The sequence below is a fragment of the Zonotrichia leucophrys genome, chromosome 4A (assembly GCF_028769735.1).
Source record: "Zonotrichia leucophrys gambelii isolate GWCS_2022_RI chromosome 4A, RI_Zleu_2.0, whole genome shotgun sequence".
Classification (NCBI taxonomy): Eukaryota; Metazoa; Chordata; class Aves; order Passeriformes; family Passerellidae; genus Zonotrichia; species Zonotrichia leucophrys.
In genome coordinates this window covers 4215093-4234490 of record NC_088174.1, presented here as the reverse complement: position 1 = coordinate 4234490, position 19398 = coordinate 4215093, and the positions used below count along the sequence as shown (strand labels likewise).

The 19398-nt window shown below is 41.5% G+C and overlaps 1 protein-coding gene across 5 annotated transcripts; it reads left to right on the top strand.

The window, feature by feature from the left end:
• The first annotated feature begins 458 nt into the window (after positions 1-458).
• On the top strand, positions 459-17263 carry CENPI (centromere protein I). 5 transcript variants are annotated; one of them, XM_064713128.1, is made up of 21 exons: positions 459-513; positions 1861-2171; positions 2776-2913; positions 3241-3359; positions 4410-4517; positions 5603-5651; positions 5955-6001; positions 6666-6755; positions 8211-8339; positions 8581-8745; positions 8984-9104; positions 9311-9399; positions 9708-9825; positions 9925-9989; positions 10490-10575; positions 10990-11125; positions 11875-11999; positions 13085-13133; positions 13243-13476; positions 15314-15355; positions 16139-17263. In XM_064713128.1, the coding sequence occupies exons 2-21, from the start codon at positions 1973-1975 to the stop codon at positions 16268-16270; spliced, it is 2241 nt and encodes a 746-aa protein (XP_064569198.1). In that variant the 5' UTR covers positions 459-513; positions 1861-1972; the 3' UTR covers positions 16271-17263. The 5 variants fall into 5 exon arrangements, with proteins under 5 accessions (XP_064569198.1, XP_064569197.1, XP_064569199.1 ...); XM_064713127.1 differs by having other exon boundaries at positions 509-632; XM_064713129.1 differs by lacking the exon at positions 459-513 and adding an exon at positions 539-632 and having other exon boundaries at positions 1909-2171.
• Positions 17264-19398: the final 2135 nt, after the last annotated feature.

The window sequence follows — 19398 nt, the reverse complement described above, 5'->3', positions numbered from 1 at the left end:
CAGAGCGAGATAACCCATCTTGGAGCCCAGTAACACGAATTCTGTATTTATCTTAGCGGGCTGACCTCTGTCACTGCCCCCCAGCATTAAACAGCTATTTTTGGACTCTTCCAGCCATCTGTGCACGCTGGAAGTGACAAGAACAGATCCGCTCTTTCTTTAAGACCTCGATGCTAATTTACTCTTCCTTTTTTTTTTTTTTTTTCCTTTAATTCTTTATTTCTATTTCATTCCGCTCGGCCTCGGGGTTACTGCTTCGCTTTATTTGTGCCTTTTTTTCCCCGCCTCTCTATTTTAAAACGTAGCCTTAGGCTGCCGTTCCCAGCCCGAGGGACGCGGACACACCTGAGGGGAGGGACTCGTTCCCTCATGGGGAGTTCTCGCCCCCACGCACCGCGCATGCGCAGAGGTGCCCAGCGCAGGAAGGGTGGAAGCGCCGCCGCCATTCCCTCCCACCGCCCGCGTGACGGCGCTGCGCATGCGCAGCTGGGCGGATGAGTGGAGCCACAGGCGGTCAGTGCGCATGTGCGGGCGGTGGCGGCGGGGTTTGAATGCAGGAACGGTTGGAGCCGGCGGGAGGCGGCTGTGGGAAGGGTGACCAGGGCGGCAGGAGGGCCAGCTGCCCTGCAATGGTCAGTGCTGCCCCGAGAGGACGGGCCGTTAGTGCGATGGTGGGTGGCCAGAGAGGCGGGAGGGTCAGTGGCTGTGGCGGCGGGGGTCGGTAGCCAGGGCAGCGGGAGGGTCAGTGGGCAGTGGCCAGGGCAGCGGGAGGGTGAGGGGGTGGTCAGTGACTTCCCCCGGGGCCGCCTCCGTCCCCTCAGGATGCCCCCGGCGGCTCTGGGGGGGTTACGGTGAGGGTACTGTCGGCACCGAGGGGCTCGCTGTCAGCCAGAACTGCCCTTCCAGCCGCTCTCTCCTTCACCAAACCTTCCTGGTAGAACTGCCAGGACAAAAGAGAACAAAACGCATGTAGGGAAGTGGTGAGGGAGCTGAGAGAAAGCTGGTGCTGTACTCCAGTGTGGTCACCGAGCTTTGCTGCACAGGAAAGTGACAAACGCGCCTATAGGGAAATAGCGATGATTGTAACCTCGTAAGGAAGTGAGAGGAGTATGAATTGAAAGTCATTGGGTTTTAATGTCTCAGGAAATAGACATTCCAGCAATCCAGGGACAGGGGTGCACACTCTACCGAGTTCAGGAAATTGTAGCAAAATTTCCTATTTTGTGGGTAAAAGGTTGATCTCTCCAGCATATTGAGGAGAAAATGCCACTTTTTGTGGGTGTATTTCACCTACACCTGTGCAATTTGGTACTGTTGGTAGCTCTTGTATCTCATTTGGAGGTTTACCCAGATTTCTTAGTTTTTCCAATCCAAGCTGGTTCGTAGGAAGGCTGCAGAAGAATCTAATTTTTGTGAAATAGGAAAAAAAAGTGTTGTTATGATCCTCTACAATCTGTACCTAACCTTGCAGAGAATCATGACTTGTTGACTGGGTTGTGTTGGCACATGCAATCAAAGTAAGGAAAATAATAATATACAAAATTCACTTAGAAGAAAACTTGTTTGTGTTACGTTAACTTTCTGGTTATGTTGATTTTTTTAATCAAAAAGCTATATAAGATTGTATCAGATAATGTTTAACTTGAAAGGAGCTTGTGTTAATTTTTACTGGGGTATTTTTTCCTTTTTAATGTAAGGTGAGAGTTTTGATACACTGTTGTCTTTGCATCTTTGAGAATCTTGCCTGATCTTTTAGGGAGCAGTGAGCTCTAAACTATTTATTCTGAATTTACTCTCCTGTTATGCAGGATGCCTCTAAAATCTGCTTGTCAGGAAAATAAATGTTTCTTTTCCTTGCAGGGAACCAGCTCTCTGACATTCCTCAGCTGATCTCTTTTCTTCCCTAAGGAAGGATTGGCTCTCACATGACAAATGAGTAAAATTCTCCAGTCTCAGCTGGGAGTCTGAAAAGATGCAGCGAAGGAGGAGTTCCAAGACTCCAAAGCAGCCTCTGTCCATTCCCAATAAAAGCCAAACTGATCTCTCTGCCTGGCGAAAGGGAGGGAAAATTGACTCTGAAAAAAGTGTGCAGAATAATCAATCTGCTGATGATCAGAAATGTGAGAGCCAGGAAGGGTCTCTAGAGCAAGCTTTGAGCTACTTTCAGAAAGGTGAGGAAATTTTTTGGGGTGGTTATCTAGGATTGAGAAGATGATAGCTGCATTCTTAATTAAAAAAATTATTTCTGTTTTCCCTCTTTAATGTCTTAGAAGTTTTGTGTTACTACAATGTTTAAAAAAAGGAATAGTATAGAATGCTGGGAGTGGAAGGACCAAACCCCCCTGCCATGGGCTGGGACACCCCCCAGTAGATCAAGTTCCTCAGGGCCCCATCCAGCCTGGCCTTGAACACTTTCAGGGATGGGGCAACCTCAGCCAGGGCCTCACCACCCTCACAGTAAACAATTTTATCCCAATATCTCATCTAAACCTCCTTCAGTTTGAAGCCATTCCTTTGTCCTGTCACTGCATGCTCTTCTAAGAGGTCTCCCTACATATTTCTTATTATAATATCAATAATTTTAGAATAATTTTACTTCTCTTTTCCCTCTTTACCCCTGACCTATGTAATGTTTTAAAATGTCTTAAATTTCTTTCTGCTTTGTTACTATGTCAAGAAAAAGGAGTATGTGCAGGGACAGTTCAGAGAAGCTTTTATTTTAATTTCTGTTCAGAAATTGCTTATTCCTGTGCTTGTCCTGTTTGTTTTTCCTAGCTCAAGACTCTGTTGCACCAAAGAAGAAGAGTGTTGAGCAGGAACATTTGGATGCTGTGGAAAGCACTGCCCTGGAGCAAGGGCTGCCCCCTGAAGGGTTTGAGATACTGCTGAAGGTGGTGCTCAGTGGCACATTTGGTACAGCATTTCTATACTTCTGTCAATGTGCCTTTCCCCTCTAATCAAACCTGCTGAGATAATGTGTTTATGGTCCTGTAGCATAAAATTAATTTTTCTGGCTTGATTTGGTGTAGTTTCCATTTTATTTTGTTAAGCTGAAATGAATTATTTGTCATTATTTTGAGGTATAGGTAAGTCCTTACTAAATTCATATACATCATTACTTTCAGCAAGAAAGCTCTAAATAATTTAGTCCAGAGGGAATTTTGAGTTAAGCTGCAAAAGAATATTGAAGAACCTGGTACATGAGCACCATCTTTACTTGAAATTGTTTTTTTTTTTCAGCTGATACAGTGAATACTCGTTTGTTGAAGAGCCTGATTCCTGCCTCAGTGATACCAGAAAATTCTGTGGTTACAGCTGTGTCTTGGCTCTGTGTTGGCAAATGCTCAAGCAACATCCAGGTAACTTAGTAAGTGTTTACAGTAGTTATTGCTTCTGCACAGGAACCATAAGAACAGGTTAATTTGAGGAATCAAAAATCCTGAGGTTTTATTATACAAGGTCTTACCCAAGATACTGTTGTTTACCAAGACTGGCAGAGATGCCATTGTCAGAGTGGCAATGGGAACCAAAGAACACATTAAAACTGTCTGTGGAGATTTGGTTCCTGCTGGTCTTGTGTCTTTGAACTCCTCAGGAATGGTGTCTTCACCAAGATTTCTGTGAAATACTTCTGCTGTGTGAGGCATCCTTTAATTTCAGTGAGGTATCCCTCAGGTCATGTGCACCTTGGTTGTGGCAACATGAATTAACATTAGGGAAAGACTCTTTTTTGTGTTCACAGGGTCTGCTCAAAGGTTTATGTGGTAGAATCATTTAGATGGGCAAAGATTAAGACACAGAATCCAACCATTAACCTGCTGCTGCCAAGCCAACCATGTGCCAAGAGCCACAGCTGCACATCTTTTAAATCCCTCCAGGGATGGTGATTCAGCCACTTCCTGGCAGTGTGTTCAGTGCTTGACAACCCTTTTGTGATGAAATTTCTCCTGTTATCCAATCTCAACCTCCTTGGCAGAACTTGTTGCTTGTTTCTTCTTGACCATTCTTTTTTTGCTTGGGAGAAGAGACCGACCCCTGCCTCACTTCAGCCTCTTTTCAGGGGGTTGTAAAGAGTGAGAAGGTCCCCCCTGAACCTCCTTTTCTCCAGGCTGAGCCCATGTGTGCCCTGTTTATTGGATTCCCTCTCTCCCAATCACCACTGATACACAAATAGGGTCCCATGGTTCTAGAAACCAAAACCCAGTTGCCAACAGCAGTGATAGGGTCAGTTGTTTACCTGGTGAATCCCTTTCTTCATCTGAATACTCCTGAACTGTTTGTAGCTGTCTGGTTATCCTTGACAATGGTGTGGATCCTTACTGATCATGTCTCTGGAGCTGGATTCTGATTCCCCTGCCTTGCTTTTGCCCATCACTTAATGTAATGTGGTTTTTTTTTCCTCTCTGCAGCTGCTTTTCTTGAAGTGGCTGATCACAATGTTTGACTTCATTGATCACAAGGAACAGCTTAATGCCCTCTATGGTTTCTTCTTCTCCTTCCTGCAAGATGAGAAGTTGGTAAGGAGAGCTGAAGAAATATGGAACTGATAAAATAAACCTAAATGTTGATTAGTAGTATACATATTAATGCTAGAATTAGTCTGGAGTAGATTGATTAGAGATCATTTTCTGATGGTTGGATTTCTATTTTCTCTTTGCATTATAAGATTGCTGGGTGATTTAGGTCCATAAACAGGCAAGCACTGTAAGATTGCTGGGGTCTGTGTGTTTAACGTGTTTCCAAGAATTGCTATGTTGTATCACAAGAGTGTGACCATTTATTCTGTATAAATTCCCAAGAGTAACAGTGGTCTCTGGGATTGTCAGACATCTGCAGGTAAAGTCTCCTGCTCCTGGGCAGAAACTGACTTGTACACCTTGGGCAAAAAGAAAAAAAAAAGGAAAACATTTAGAACAGTGTTTATTTAAGGTGAGAAGCTAATTGCTGTTCTACTTAATTAATTTGAAATGTAGCTTAAAAGAGAACAAGCATTCAGGCAATTTCTGCCATATGGCAACTGTAAAATCCAGGAATTTCAGAGTGTTTGGATTCAGTGCATAATAAGATAATCTTGGCAGTCATGTTAGGTATGAAATCGCTAATATTCTTTCACTTTTGGATATTTGATGGTTAAAACAAACTCCCAAAGTTCTGAGTTATATTTCTTGTGATGTTTTTAATGGTTTTAGATCATAAATGAAGTTAATCTTTCCATAAAACTGGATATAAGTTCTTAATGTTTGAAATAGCTTTTTCAGACATGATGGGTCAGTTGGAAAGAGCATCAGAGTTGGTTTGAAACTAATTTAAGACTCTTTACAGCCTCAACTACAGTTAAAAGCTCTAAAAAAGTATATTGGCTCAAAGGTGCCTTTCCTTTTGAAAATGTAATTGCATTTCCACTGCTGACTCTTGTAATTTCTAGACCATGTTCCAGAAGAAATGATCTGAGTTAATTAAGCAGCTTGGTTACAGTCAGGGCTGCCCACAGTGCAGATGGAGTTTTAAATGAAGTTGCTGTGTGGGGCTGTCTTTGTGCTGGTTTTTGTGTCCTGGCTGTGTGTCTGCAGCAGCAGGAGAGCTCATGGTGCCCTTTTTGCAGTGCCCCTATGTCTGCCACGTGCTCTACCTGCTGACCAGGAAGGAAAATGGTGAGTCCCATCTGTGTGAGCTGAAATACCATTTATTTCTGATTCTGTTTGCTGGTGCTGCCTTTTCTTCCAATGCAGCTGATACAATGATTAGCCAACACTGTGCTTTTAATGCAGGGAAGAGTGAGGGGTAGTTCAGGGAAAACTTGGTGTAACACTTGCTGAATTGGAAACCTCTCTATCACCCTAGAAATAAGAATTATTAGTTCTGCTTGCTTTATAAAAATGTTACTTATATAACTTTTGCTTAGATGTCTGTTATGGTATTTTTAAAATCCTTTATATTCTTAATTGTATTTCCAGTCAGGCCTTTTCGGATTAGGACCCTGCTTGACCTCCAAGCAAAAATGGTGAGTTGATTTCAGATCTTGTAGAGTTTGAACTGTGGTTAATAATGCACTTTGTAAAACTAATGTCCTTACACAGTGGAGAGGAATGATTGGACTTGGAATTGTAGGTTTTAGTCTTTGTGGCATCAAAGTTTCTCTCTTGCATGTGCATCCCTAATTTTCATGTGTGTTTTGTGACCCCATGCAGTGATATATGCAGAGTTCAATGTGACCATGTATGGTAAAATCTCTGAAGCAAAGGGCACCTTCATTTATCTATTACAGTCTTTAATTTTCTATTCATCTTCCTTTTTCAAGTGGTGCCAAAAATGTCTGAAAAATGTAAGATTGTAGAGGACTTGCTCCTTTTTTTAAAAGAAAAAAACATAGCTATAATAACATGTGTTTTAGACAGCAGAAGACTATTTCTTATCATTTTGTTAAATTCCTTTCTATCAGTTATGACTACAGAAAGGTCTTCAGTCCTCTTGCTATTGTTATTTCATTGACCCAGTTTCTGTTGTCTGTCAGTTTCTGTTGTTTATCTAAGGTTACTTAATCATGTGTAACTCTGGAATTTAACTTTTACTGATCACTGGGGTTTTTTGCTTCTAAAATACAGCATTCAGTTTCTGTATTAAAAACATTCCTCATGTGTTTTCCCTCTTGTTCTGCTATTTTACAGGGAATGCAGTCTCATCTGCAAGCTCTGCTGTCACTTTACAAACTTTTCTGCCCAGAACAGGTGACCATAACCCTTCCTGGGAGAATGAAGGTAAGGAATTAGATTGAGTCAATTCAAAACCCGGATTTACTGCAGTATTTGTATGGAGCTTTCTATTTAAGCTATAGCAGATTTATTGGTGAAGATTAATTCCATTTTCTCTTTTCACTGAGTAAAATCAGGTTTAGATGAGGATTCTTTGCCTTGTGTTTTCTTTCCTTTTCATCATAATGAGATGATTTGGTAAGGAATGACATCTACCTTTATTTTATGAGGATTACTTTAATCCTTCTTTTGGTGTTCCTGCTGGGTTTCATTATTATTACTTCACACAATATTATGTTCTGAAGGAAACAAACTGTCTAATTTGTCAAGGTATTGTTCTAATTGCTGCCATTCTCAACTACAAATGACAGTGAACAGATGACAGTGAACAAGAGCTCTGCACTTGGAAAGTCTGTCTCATAGGAGAGAGAAAAAAGCAGGTAAAAAATGTAGGAAACTGATTTGTCAGAGCTGCAAGGAACAGCAAAAAAATAATTCCCCTTTTAGAGAGCCTGTGTGTGTGCTCAGCCCTTTGACCAAGCAGAAATGTAGCAGAACGAGATATAGAAAACAGCATCTGGGGAGACCTAAATTGTGCAACAAAATTTTATTTCAGTGGGATAGACTTAAATGTTTGAGGTTTTTGTTGGTTTTTTAGAACAGACATTTAATTTATATGCAGACAAATTGAGTTTCAATAAAATTTATTTCAATCTGCTTGTGTATTTATATTGTTCTCTAAATTTTTACTTTGCATTGTGCTGCACAGTCATCTGTTGGAGAATTTACATTTTTTAGCATGCACACTTGCATTTTTTAGAAGTGCAGTAAATTACCAGCAACTAGAGCCCAAATATTTCTTCAACTGTCTTTATGAACACAGTGTTGTATAATAAAAGCTTGATTAACTGGGTCCAAGCCAATCTGAATACTTTTGTGATGGTTTGGCATTTGATTAGAATTTAAAGACTGCTTGGCATTGAAATGTCAAAAAAAATTGTGCAGAAAAGGTGTTAGCTTTTCCAATTTTCTGTAGTAATATCTACATTAATTTGAGTATTTGGTTACTCATGGCATTGTTCTGTTATGTGGGTGTCACTTATGCTGAATTCAGAAAATTTTTCTATTAACTGAGCATACTTTGGTCATGTTTAATTTTAAGGTATACTTGAGATTTAATCTATGAGTTGATGATTAATTAAGATTATAAGATAGAAGTGTTGGAGATCCCTTCTGAAATGGGGGACATTGTTTCCAAAGGAAATTAAAGCCCAACAGTTGAATTGTAGCCCAAAGGTGATGAAACGGAGGAATGATGAGAGTTCTGTGCTGTGAAAATCTGTCAAGTAGAGTTGAGTGTCTCTCCATGACTGTGGTGATGTTTATCAGAATAGAAAGTGATCTTTCTATTGCCTTCTCTTAGCTGAACTTCTTGCATGGGTGTCTGATTTCTGTTTCCAGACTTACTTCAAGAACTCAGAGGGCCCATGGAAAGCAGCAATCACTGCAGTAAGGCAGAGAAACCAAGGATCCTCTCCCCTGTCCCAGGCAGTGTTTTTGGGCACATCTCAGCCTCAGTCACGAAAGAGGGTATGTTATGGGCACCCTAGAAGGTGCCAAGTAGTGCTTTTCATTATCAATATTGGCAAATAATGGGAGTCTGCCTTTATTTCAGCACTGGAAAGTGGGGAGTAACTATAGAGAGAAGCAACAATCAATTATAATGAAAATCTGGGTACCTTTGTTGTAAAACTGGGTCTTTCTGGCAACACTGCTCATGAGTGCAGCCAATTGCATTGGGAACTGAGTCATTTGTGTTTCCTTTCTACAGAAATGGAATGCCCAGTTGGTTATACCTGCAAGCAGTGCAAGCACAAAACATTTAGATGAGGACAGAGAAAAGAGCTGTTTTTATTTGTGCAGTCCAAATGAGTCTTTTCCAGTGGAGCAGCTGCAGACCTTCCCTCAGCTCCTACAGAATATCCACCGTCTAGAGGTGAGTTTCAGGAAACATTGGTGAATGTTTTGGTAGATCAAACAATGGCCTTCTATGCCCTATTTATATGTGAGTAGTGTGTGAGCTACCTAATTCTAACAGAGCTTCTAGTCCTGACTGAGGAGATTGGATGAGTCCTGTGAATGGTCTTGTGGTGATAAAAAGATTGGACATGAGGTTCTCTGGCAGTTTATTGATGTAAATACTGAATAATTCTTTATTTCTTTTTTTCTTGCAGTTTCCTTCCCAGATGGGTTCAGTGCTAACAAACCCCTTATTGCTTCACTACATGAATTGTGTGAAAGATGAATCTATTTACCTGAGGCTCTACTATTGGATGGGCCAGAGGCTCCAGGAAGGTAAGAACTTCAGTATTATCTTGTGAGGTAGGGAGCTAAGGGATGTCTGAGGCTTTCCACTTTGCAGTAATGGTTCTGTGCTATTCAGATTTACAGTGATAACCATAGAGTGTTAAAACAGCTACTGGAGGAGAGCTGAATTTGGTTTCTCATTGTGCTTGTTCTTGTTGTGCTCATATTTAAGTTCAGTATTCTCTCCTGTTCAGAATGCCCCTGGTGTGTGGTTGATAACCCATATGAAGAAGAATTCAGGAGCTTCCTGGAAACTGTCTACAAGGCAGAATGTTTCTTGCAGGTAAGTGTGTTTTGTGGAAGCCAAGGGTTTCACAAAGTCTTCCCTTAAAGAGCTTGTGGCACTTTACCTGTTTCCTGTAGTATTTCTGAGACAGTGACCCAAGTGATAAAAATGCCTTTACCTATGGCAAGTCAGTATTCTGGAAATGGCCTTGTTTTCTGCAGGAAAAATAATCTAAGAATGATAATTTGAATGTCCTGGCAAGTATGGCAGGAAGGAGCTGTGAGCCTCTTGCTCTCTCCAGAGTGATGTGAGCATGGCAAGCTGCAGTCAGATGACTTTTTGAATGCTTCTCTTCTGCTTTCCAGGAGGGATTTTCTGCCTGTGAAGAGTTCCTGTATAAGACCCTTCCCCTCTGGGATGGCATTTGCTGCCGCTCAGAATTCCTCAGGCTCGTGAGCTGGATCCCCCTCAGCAGTTTCTCTGGTGTGTGCCTCAGACCCTTTGGGTGAGCTTGGACCCTGGGGATATCTCAGGGCATAGAATTTGTGCACTGATATCATACTGCTTTCTCATTTTTTTCAGACATTAAGCCATATCTCTTTGATCCCCTGGCACAGCTCTTTTTCACATCATCTATTTACTTTAAGGTAATTCAAGTGAACACAATGGCTGTTTACTTCTAGTTAATACTGCTATCTGTACTTGTGTTAGATGTTGAGGGACTCTATAGGAAACATCTTTTTGAGAGGTCTGTGCCCAAACAGGATAAAACATATACTTACAGTTTAACTTCTTTAAGAAATAGGTGCTTTAAGATAGCTTCCTTTTTTGACTGGAATTAAGCTGGGGCACTGGAGATAAAAAGAACTGGTAGCACACAAGACAATAGTTAATTTGTTTTATTGCAGTTTTAACTACTTGTTTAAACAGTTTTATTGCAGTTTTTTCAGTACTTGAAGTTCACATTCTCCAGGAAAAGCTATATACAACACATACAATCAGTTCTAGGGGCCATGCAACTGTGTCACTGCTCCTGATAAACTCCTGGTACCTTTCCTTGGATATGCCATTTCTCAAGGCATTCTTTGTTTGGAATTATTCTCTTGCATAAATTGACATCAACCTGATTTCTTTTTGCCTATTGCAGTGCAGTGTTCTTGAGAGCCTGAAGGAGCTGCTGCAGAACTGGTTAATTCGCAGTGTGATTCAAATGGATTTGGAGATTTCTTCTGTGTAAGTTTGTCTTTAAAGAATGTGAGCCATGTTCTGTGCATTACTCCCTGGAGTTTTTAGATCTATATTCTAGCCCCAACACCCAGCCTAAAGACCAAGCAGAAGGTTAATAATACAGTTATGATTCTGCTATGTTGTAAGCTACCTTGTCAGGCCTGTTCTTTGTCTTTCTTTAGAAGTATTTCTGCTGACACTGGAAATTGAACTGTCCAGAATTCAAAATCCTCATAGCACTGACAACTGGGTGTCCATAATGGTGCTGATAACAATGTCTTGCTGCCTGTATTGAAGAACAATTGTCTGTTGTCGAGTATTTGATGGGGCAAAAGCATAAATGTCAATTTTGTTTCACCATTTTCCATGCTGCTGTTTGCAAAGAGGTTTCTGTAATGTTGTGCCATGTCATTGCTGCAGGAACACCACCCTGTCTGGGCTGGTGAACACGGTGGCTGAGCTGGTTCACTTTGTGGGATGGATCTCTACTGTTGCAATGCGTTTGGAAAACAATTCCACCTTCTTGCTCTACTTCATTCTGGATTTCTATGGCACTGTGGGTATCCCAGTCATTTTGTCTTTCTTTTCAAGTACTCCTAAGGTTGTTTGCATTTTTAAGCTAGAGCATAAAAATATCTTCCTCATTCTAGTTTACAGAACTTCATGATTAAGTGCCAGAATATTCCATGTACTTGGTAGATCTGCAGGTGAAAGCTGCTGTTGCTGCATCCACAGACAGAAGTAAATATGCTGCTAGAAAGTGGTTGCTCTAAATTCAGAGGTGAACTGAGGAAGGAGAATTAACAGTAGGTCATAACCTGCTTTTTTAATGGTGACTTAAAGAAAAGAACAGTGATCAATTCAATTTCACACAACTTATCTTGGTTCTTTTTCATTAAATGTTTCCTTAAAAATGTGGGGTTTTTTTCTAATTTGTACTGTAGACAAACTGAACAGCATCAAATAGCTTTAAGTATTCTCCAGCTTCCTCATGTCCTCACCATAGTTGTGCTTATTGTGAACTCCTGCCATGCTGTAACAACAGCAACAGCTCCTACAATTCAGGTTGGGAATAGCTGAAAAAACAATGGCAGTTCTGGGATCTATTTGTAACTGAATTTGTCCCCTAAAAATGCACAAAACAAATGGGTACCAACACTTGTGTAAGACACCCTGGCCTTCCCTTCTGGATGGATCTGGCTGGGATTCAGTGTCATGCTCTCTGTTGCTCTAAGCCCCTTGGCAGTTTGTAAGAACCATTACTTTGGCAGTAATAATCAGCCTGGATGTGTTTCATTCCTGCAGGTGTGTGACATATACCTGAAGTACAACCTGCCTTTGCTGATAATGCCTCCTGCTGGGGTTTTCTACCCAGCACTGCTCAGCATGGATTCTGTCAACTTGAATCAGCTCTGCTACATTATGTACAGGTACTACAACAGGGGTGGGCTGCAGGGACTCCTTGTCTTCTTTCAGTCTTTTGGAAATGAAGTGACTTTGTTGTAAAAACCTGGGGTCTACTTCTTGCTGTGCAAGGTAAAGGTAAAAATTCCACTTGTGTCCAGCTTTCATGATAAAGGATCTTACAGCTGTAGTTCCTTTTTTTTTCAAGTCTGTTATCCAAGATAGCAGGACTCTGACCTCTCTCCTAGTATTATTTCCATATCTTTGATATGTGAAGGAAGAAGTTCCCCTATTGTTTTGAAGGAACTAAAGTCAGCCAGCTGGGATTAATGGTAGTAACTATACAACTTCTCACTCCTGGTCTTTGGCTACTACACTTGAGTTTTTCCTTACAAGTTCTGCCATGTGCCCATGTGCTGAGTAGGAAGCACTTCTTCCACCTCCAAACTCCAGGAATTTGGGACTGCCTCATGCTGCTGGCAAGGCCAAAGACAGCACTGTTTGTTGCTCTGCAGGATCCACCACCAAGGCTGCACTTCTTGGCCTTGTTAGTTCCAGTGGCTGCATCTGAGGAGAAGAGTGGCCAATAGCTGACAGCTGGTGCAGGGCTTTCCATGTGGCTTTTTCTCTAAGGAATCTGCAGGGTAATTAACATGACAGGAAGGTCTCTAGGAAATAAGAAGAGCTAGTGCTTATTATATAGAATAACTGTCAAGTTGCATTACTTCCAGTGGCTTCTGTTTCTTTGCTTAGTGAATGAAAGTCTCCCTTCTTAAAAACACACTGCATTTCTCTGCTGATTTAAAGGCTGGATGTCCATCCTTGTGTGTTGCATTTATGAAGGTGACTGTCCCAGGCAAACTGGTCATGTGTGAATCATTTAAGAGACTAATATTATTAGATATGTCCCTGCTCTGCCAAGTGATAAAGTCCCTTTGAATCCTTTTTCATGTCTCTCTCTTTCACCAATAAAGTTTGATGATCTTTCTCATGGTGGAAATAAGTTTTCTTGATACATTCCTCCAGCTTTTTTCAACACAGGCATGTAGTAAAAATTTATAGGTCCCTAACTTGGTCTTTATTTTGTTTTTTGGTTTTTTTTCTTTTTCAGGTATCGAGCCAACTTAGTGGCTGCAAAAGAAAATGAGCTGAGTAAAAAGGTATTGTGGACACATCTGTCATGTGCTAGAACAGACTTTTAAGGACTGGAGGCAGCACACAGCTGCTTTGAGGATGTTATTTATTGATTTTTCTTTTTTCCCCCCTCAGAAAATCCTGCAGTTCAAGTTCAGTAACCGGACATACCAAGAGTACAACCAGTACATAATAGCTATGGTGGGCTGTCTGTGGACATCCAGTGCATTCCAGAAGGATACTCATCCTCAAGGTCTTTGTATGGATGATAAACTGCTGAGTAAAAGTGCAGTGAAGGAAGTAAAATCCAGCTTTAACATTGTCTATCATCCAGCCATGATGGGCTACTCTGTTAAGTTCCTGCAGCAGGTAATGGTGTAGGCCAAAATTTGGATCTTTCATGGCACCACATGTTCTGTCTTGACTGTTTCTGTAGAGAAGGGTCTCTGTGTCAAGGCTGAGTAGTAGAGGCAACTGAGCTTTCAAAAGCTGCTGTGGCATTCTGTGTTTGTTAGTTTATTGGCACAATTTAAAGAGTCTTTCTTTGTGTGGTATGAAAGCAGTTGAATGTACGATTCTAGCAGTTTTGGATGTGAATTTGTACTCATGATAGAACTAAAATAGCTAATTAATGAAATAAATGATACTTCAGTAAAAGCTTACCAAAGGTGCATTCTGCCCCACAAAATAGGCAGTGTGACCTAAATATTTAAATTCTAGAAAGTCAAGAAATGCATGGTTAAATTGTATACAGCTGTTCATGCTAGAATTTGTTAGCAGTGCTTTCTGGCTCTTGTGGTAGCTTTTTTGCTTACTAAAACAGAAATACAAGCAGCTGCTTCAAGTACAGAGGTGAGATAACATGGAGCTGTCTTGCATTGTCTGGTGAGTTGTGCCAGGAGTTCCCTTGAACTGTGGGTGCCCTCCTGTGCTCAGTGCAGCTGCTGAAGGGTGGAGAGAGCAGTTTGCCAGAGCTGTTGTTGTCCCAAGATGTGTGTGCTGCTCCAAGCAGGCAGGTTTTGTAGGCTGTCCAAGGGCTGCACAGAGATGCCAGTTGGTTGTGAGAAATGCTGGCAGGCTCGAGGCAAGTGTAGGTGTGACTCCTGGAATGCAGCAAGGGGCACCTGAGAAGTTGAAGCAAAGAATTCTGGTTAGGAACACTTATTTGCCTTTGTTATGTGCTCAGTGTCCTGAATCAAGCTAGTTTGTGTCTTACTGCTGATTAAACTCAGCTTTTGTCTTTGCTCAAGGAAGCTATTTTGGTTTTGTTAGACCAAGGAAAGAGATTGTATGTATCTCATATCTTTTGTCTGCATAATTCGTGTTCTGAGGCTTCCTAGAATCATGGAATATCCTGCAGTGGAAGGGACACACAAAAAATCATCAACTCCAACTCCTGCCTCTGCAGAGTGCAGCCTAAGAATCCCACCCATGCCTGGGAGTGTTTTCCAGACACTTCTTGCATTCTGCCTGCCTTGGTGCTGTCACCACTTCCCTGGGGAGCCTGTTCCAGTGCCCAATCACCCTCAGTGGGAAGAGCATTTTCCTGATATCCAACCTAAACTTTCCTTGACACAGGTTCCTAATTTTTCTTTATAAGTTTTGCACATTTAAAAAAAACCCAAACTACAAACCAACAACCATAACACAAAACCAAAAAACACCCAACCTCGAAATTCCTTAAAAAACCCCAAAACCTTCTGGTGGGGAATTCTTGCATTCTCTTCCTACTGTAGAACTAGAAGAAATTTTACTTAACAGCTGTGACAAATGTGTTTTGAGGCAGGAGGAAATAATGTTGAGCTGCAGGGACACGTTTTCCTGAGCAGTGCTGGGCACCAGAGGGCACTGCTCTGCAGCACTGGGGGAACAAACACTGATCTCAGTGTCACTTCTCTCCCCTTGCTCATTCTTGTGAATTTCTGATGTTTAGAAATGGAGACTTTTACACTGTAGAGAGACAATTGTAAAGATACCTGTGAATATTCCCTGTAATGCTGCAGCACAGGACAAGAGGGTCCAGATGTTTCTTTGCCACTTATGCACAGGGTATGATGCTGGAAGCCCCCTCTGAAGCAGGATTAAAAATCTCTGAATTTCTTTGCATGCCTGCACTTCCTGATTTAGGAGAGCACTTAGCAGAGACCTCTCAACCCTGGACATACTTTTTATCTGACTTGATATTGTTTTATTTCCTTTCCTTAAGATTTGTCCTGGTGATACCGCCCTCAACTTCAAGTTAATTAAGGTAAGATTTATTGTTTTAGTAAATAAAGCAGGTAAATTTCAGCAGCTGTGTTGAAGAGGATGAGGTTATAATCACCAAACTCACAAATGCTCTAGAAAAATTTTGGAAGGGGAAAAATTCCAGCTGTAGGCTGTGATTCAGTCCCTTAACAGGGCCAAACAAGAGGACATCAACACCTGAGAAGTGAAGTATCTGTGGCTAGTGATTTGAGATTTTATGTATTTCCTTCATGAATCAGTGCAGTGTCAGGACAGGCCTGTTTATTGCTCTCTGCAGGCTCCAGAAAAAGTTATTTTTGATGAACCTAATGTTAATTGATAATTCAAGTTCTGCTTCATATTTTATTTGTGAGACAGATGAGTAGCTTTTTACAGCTTTGAACAGGAATCTTCACTGAGCAAATACAGTGGCAGTTGGTTTCCTTTCCTATGCCACAGAGTACTTCAAACCTGATCTGGAGGAATCACCACTAGTGATGGGAGGAGGCTTTAACAGCCATGTTCATTGAGTTCCTGACATATTCCCTGTTGATCCAATAGACTTTTCTTTTTCTAGAAGTGGGATTTATAAAAACTTGCAGTATTAGAGGTCATGATTCAGTCTAAGAATGTAATTGTGGGCATTTAGGACCAGCAGGTGACCCTGCACCTGTGGGTGTTTACAGATGTCACCCAACATGTGGATGCTGTCCCACAGGAAGGCAGAGTTTGCAGACCTTTCCAAATTGGCTTAAGAAAGGTAAAGCTTTGTTCTGCACATCTGACTCTTCTTTCTGGTTTGCAGGGCAAGAAGTGGGACTGGTATCTGGAATATCTGTACAGCCAGGGGCTGAGGGGGCTGAAGGCGTTCATTGAGAGCAGCATCAGTCGGGTGTCCCAGGCCGCCCGCAGCAAAGCGGGGAATGCAGACGTGTGACCTGGGGCTCACTGCACCTCTGTCATCTGGAGCACACTTGCAGACTCTAAAGGACTGTGTCACTAATTCTTCCTTTCTCAGAGGAGAGAAACAGAGCATTGACTCCTACCTGCACTTTTGTACTGACATCTCTCTTATGAAAGTGAAGTCACAGATGTTGAGGCTGCCTTGGTTCACTAACACTGAAAGCCCTCTTGTCCCTGCTAAACTTCTCTGGTCTGAAGCTATGTGACATCCACCTTTTTCACCCTGGTGTGTCTCTGTTGGATTATCTGTTCTGATTGAGAAACAAACACTTTCCATCTCAAAACTGCAGTGAGCAGTGGTGCTTCATTTATAAGTAATGTTGACCCCTGACCTGCTTTGTCTTCCTCAGCAGCAGGTAATGAGAAATAACTCCATCAGCCTTTCAGGGATGCTGTGTATGTCTTGGATTGGAGCAATGTGAGCTTCCCAATCCCCTGTTGTACTCTGTATGACTTTTAACAGACTGACCAAACTGACCTTCCTGAAATTAATTTTCATTTTCAGGCTTAAGGAACAGTTTTTATGCTAACTCTGGCTCTAATGATGTTCTAGTACAGCTGGAAGATACACTGAACTGGATTTCAGTTGATTTATTGGTGTGAGCACTTCCACAGTGCTGCCACCAGCTCACCATTTTCTGTATTGATAAGTGCAAATGTAACTTTCCCTTTTTGTGTTTTTAGCTTGGTAGGTGTTGTATATTATTTGAGTACATATGTGTAATATATATTCTGTAAAATATTTCTAATGTGTCATTTTGAAAAAACTCTTACAAAATGTATCTTCTTCTGTCATTTCATTTCAAGTCTGAGTAGAAGCTGAACTGAGGTTTCCAAAATCTGAATGAACTTTATTTTTCTGCTGTGAAACAAGGTTGTAACCACTTGAGAGTTGGGTTAGATGATGGTGAATTTTGCATTGTGAATCTGTGCTTTGATTCAGTAAAGGAATCAGTCTTGAGAGCAACTCTGGAGCCACTCAAGATGTTTGCTTTCTTCATCCCCTCAAAATCAGCCTGGTTGAGTACCAGAGTTCTCAGCTCAAGTACATCTGGTTAATGTCTAAAGTATTGCCCTTCTCTTTCATCTGTCTTATCCCAAGTAGTGTAAGTGCTGCTTGCTAATTTTTGTCAGGAGAAACAGATCTTCAAAACCCTGATGATATTTTTTCAACAGGAGAAACTCCACCTATTAAAAATTCCTCCAAGTGGATATGTTTCAAGATGTGGTCCTAACATATAACTAGCATTATTTTTCTGTGAAGATACTTTCAAAAAGGTGTTGGAAATATTATTTCTACTTATGCTGGAAAGGCTGTGTACATCTCAAAGAAGCAATAGCCAGGAAGACAAGGATTCCTGTTTGCTGTGTGCTGTTTGGAGTTTGTGGAAGGTGCATTCCTGTCAGCTGCCAGAGCCTTCATTTCACTTGTGAAAGATGCCAGGGTTCTTAAGAGTGTGTGTGATGTGTGTAAATGTATTTAAAGGGGCTTATAGAGAATCCTGGAGGATATACTGAATGTTTTACAGTTACTGGTCCTGAGATCAGTTTTCCCTTGGGGTTGGTGTTTGGTTGAGGAAACACAGAATCATGTTATGGAAGACTTGCAGCATCACAGGTCTTTGTTACACCCTGGGTTGTGAAAGTATTTAAGCAAACTGTGCCCAGTTTTGACATTCAAGTACACAGGCTGGGCACTTAGGAGTGCAGAACAGCAACAGGACAGATAACCTAATTTTAATGTCAGGAGGTTTTTTATGTGTTTGTTGGTTTGTTTGTTTTGTTGGATGGACAAGATGCCTGTTTAAAACCCATCCCATGCAGCAAAAATGTGCCTGGTATTATTGGGCACCAGAGATGACTTTTAGCCTCTTTATGCTGTGGTAGCTCTTGTCTTTTTTGACATTTGGACATTTTTCTTCTCTTTTTTCCCCCCTCTGAGTAGCATTGCACTTGAGTATAAGAATGGGCCTTTTATGGAGAAATGTGCTACTGTACCTTTTTTATTTTCTTATCTTTTTCCCCCTGCTTGCTCTTTGCATTTGAATCATCACAGCAAATTTTGCAGACCATTTTCTGTTAAAAGCATGTGCTCAAAGACTTGGCTGACCACAGCTGCTCTGAGGACTAAAATGGACACAGTCAAGGCCCATCCATTTCCTGGTAAGTGACAAATGAGTGATTTACCTCTCATGCCTGTTTCAGCCCATTGCAAGGTAGGTGGACACTATGAAATAGTAGCAGAAACAGCTGTGCTGGGGTGTTACAATGAGGCTTCTGCACACTTTTGATTTAGGGGTTTTGTAATATCATAAACAGGCCATGGCAGTGGCCATTTCAGTTTAACTGCATCCTGTAGCATTGCTAGTAGCTTTTTATCTGATTTCAAAGAGTGAGGCCTCTCCCTTTGGAAAAATCTCTGCGTGGGTATTAAATAGGATTTCAAAGTAGTGGGCCAGAGCCCTGTCTGGGGTAAGCAGCCACAGCTCCACTAATTTCTAATGGATCTGTGTTGAGTTGCACCAGCTGAACATCTGGTCACACAACCAAAGCCATTAACCCCTCCCTGTCAGACACAGGGAGCATTATGCATCTGAAAATCCAAATGCCTTGGGCTGGAGTTAATCTGAAATCATCTTCTGAAGCCATGTTTGCTTTGTGTTCCTGTTCATCATTTTAATTTTGTGGTGGGAGGCTCATTTGTGCACCTTTATACATCAGAGTCTACTGCCCTTCCAGAGAGAGCTTGCTCTGAAAGAGTTAATAATTTCAACCTGTTTTCAGCTGGAATGAAGAAACTGGTTCCTCTGTATCCCTGCTTTCTATTCTTTTGTTGGCCTACTTCCCTCTGCTTGCATTTTGCATTCCTAATGCCATGAATAAATCAGGACCCAAGGATTTAGAAGGTGGTACAGCTGTAACCACTCAGAAAATGGAATCTGTGAGGCTTGTACTGCAGCTCTAGCAACTGCCAACATGGGTGCTCCTGAACTCTTCTAATAACATTTACCTGCCCCCAAAATAAAATCCACTTTGCCTTTTTTGATGCAATCTTTGAGATTTTTGTGCCTCTACCCTGTGTCTCCTCCCTTGGTTACCTTT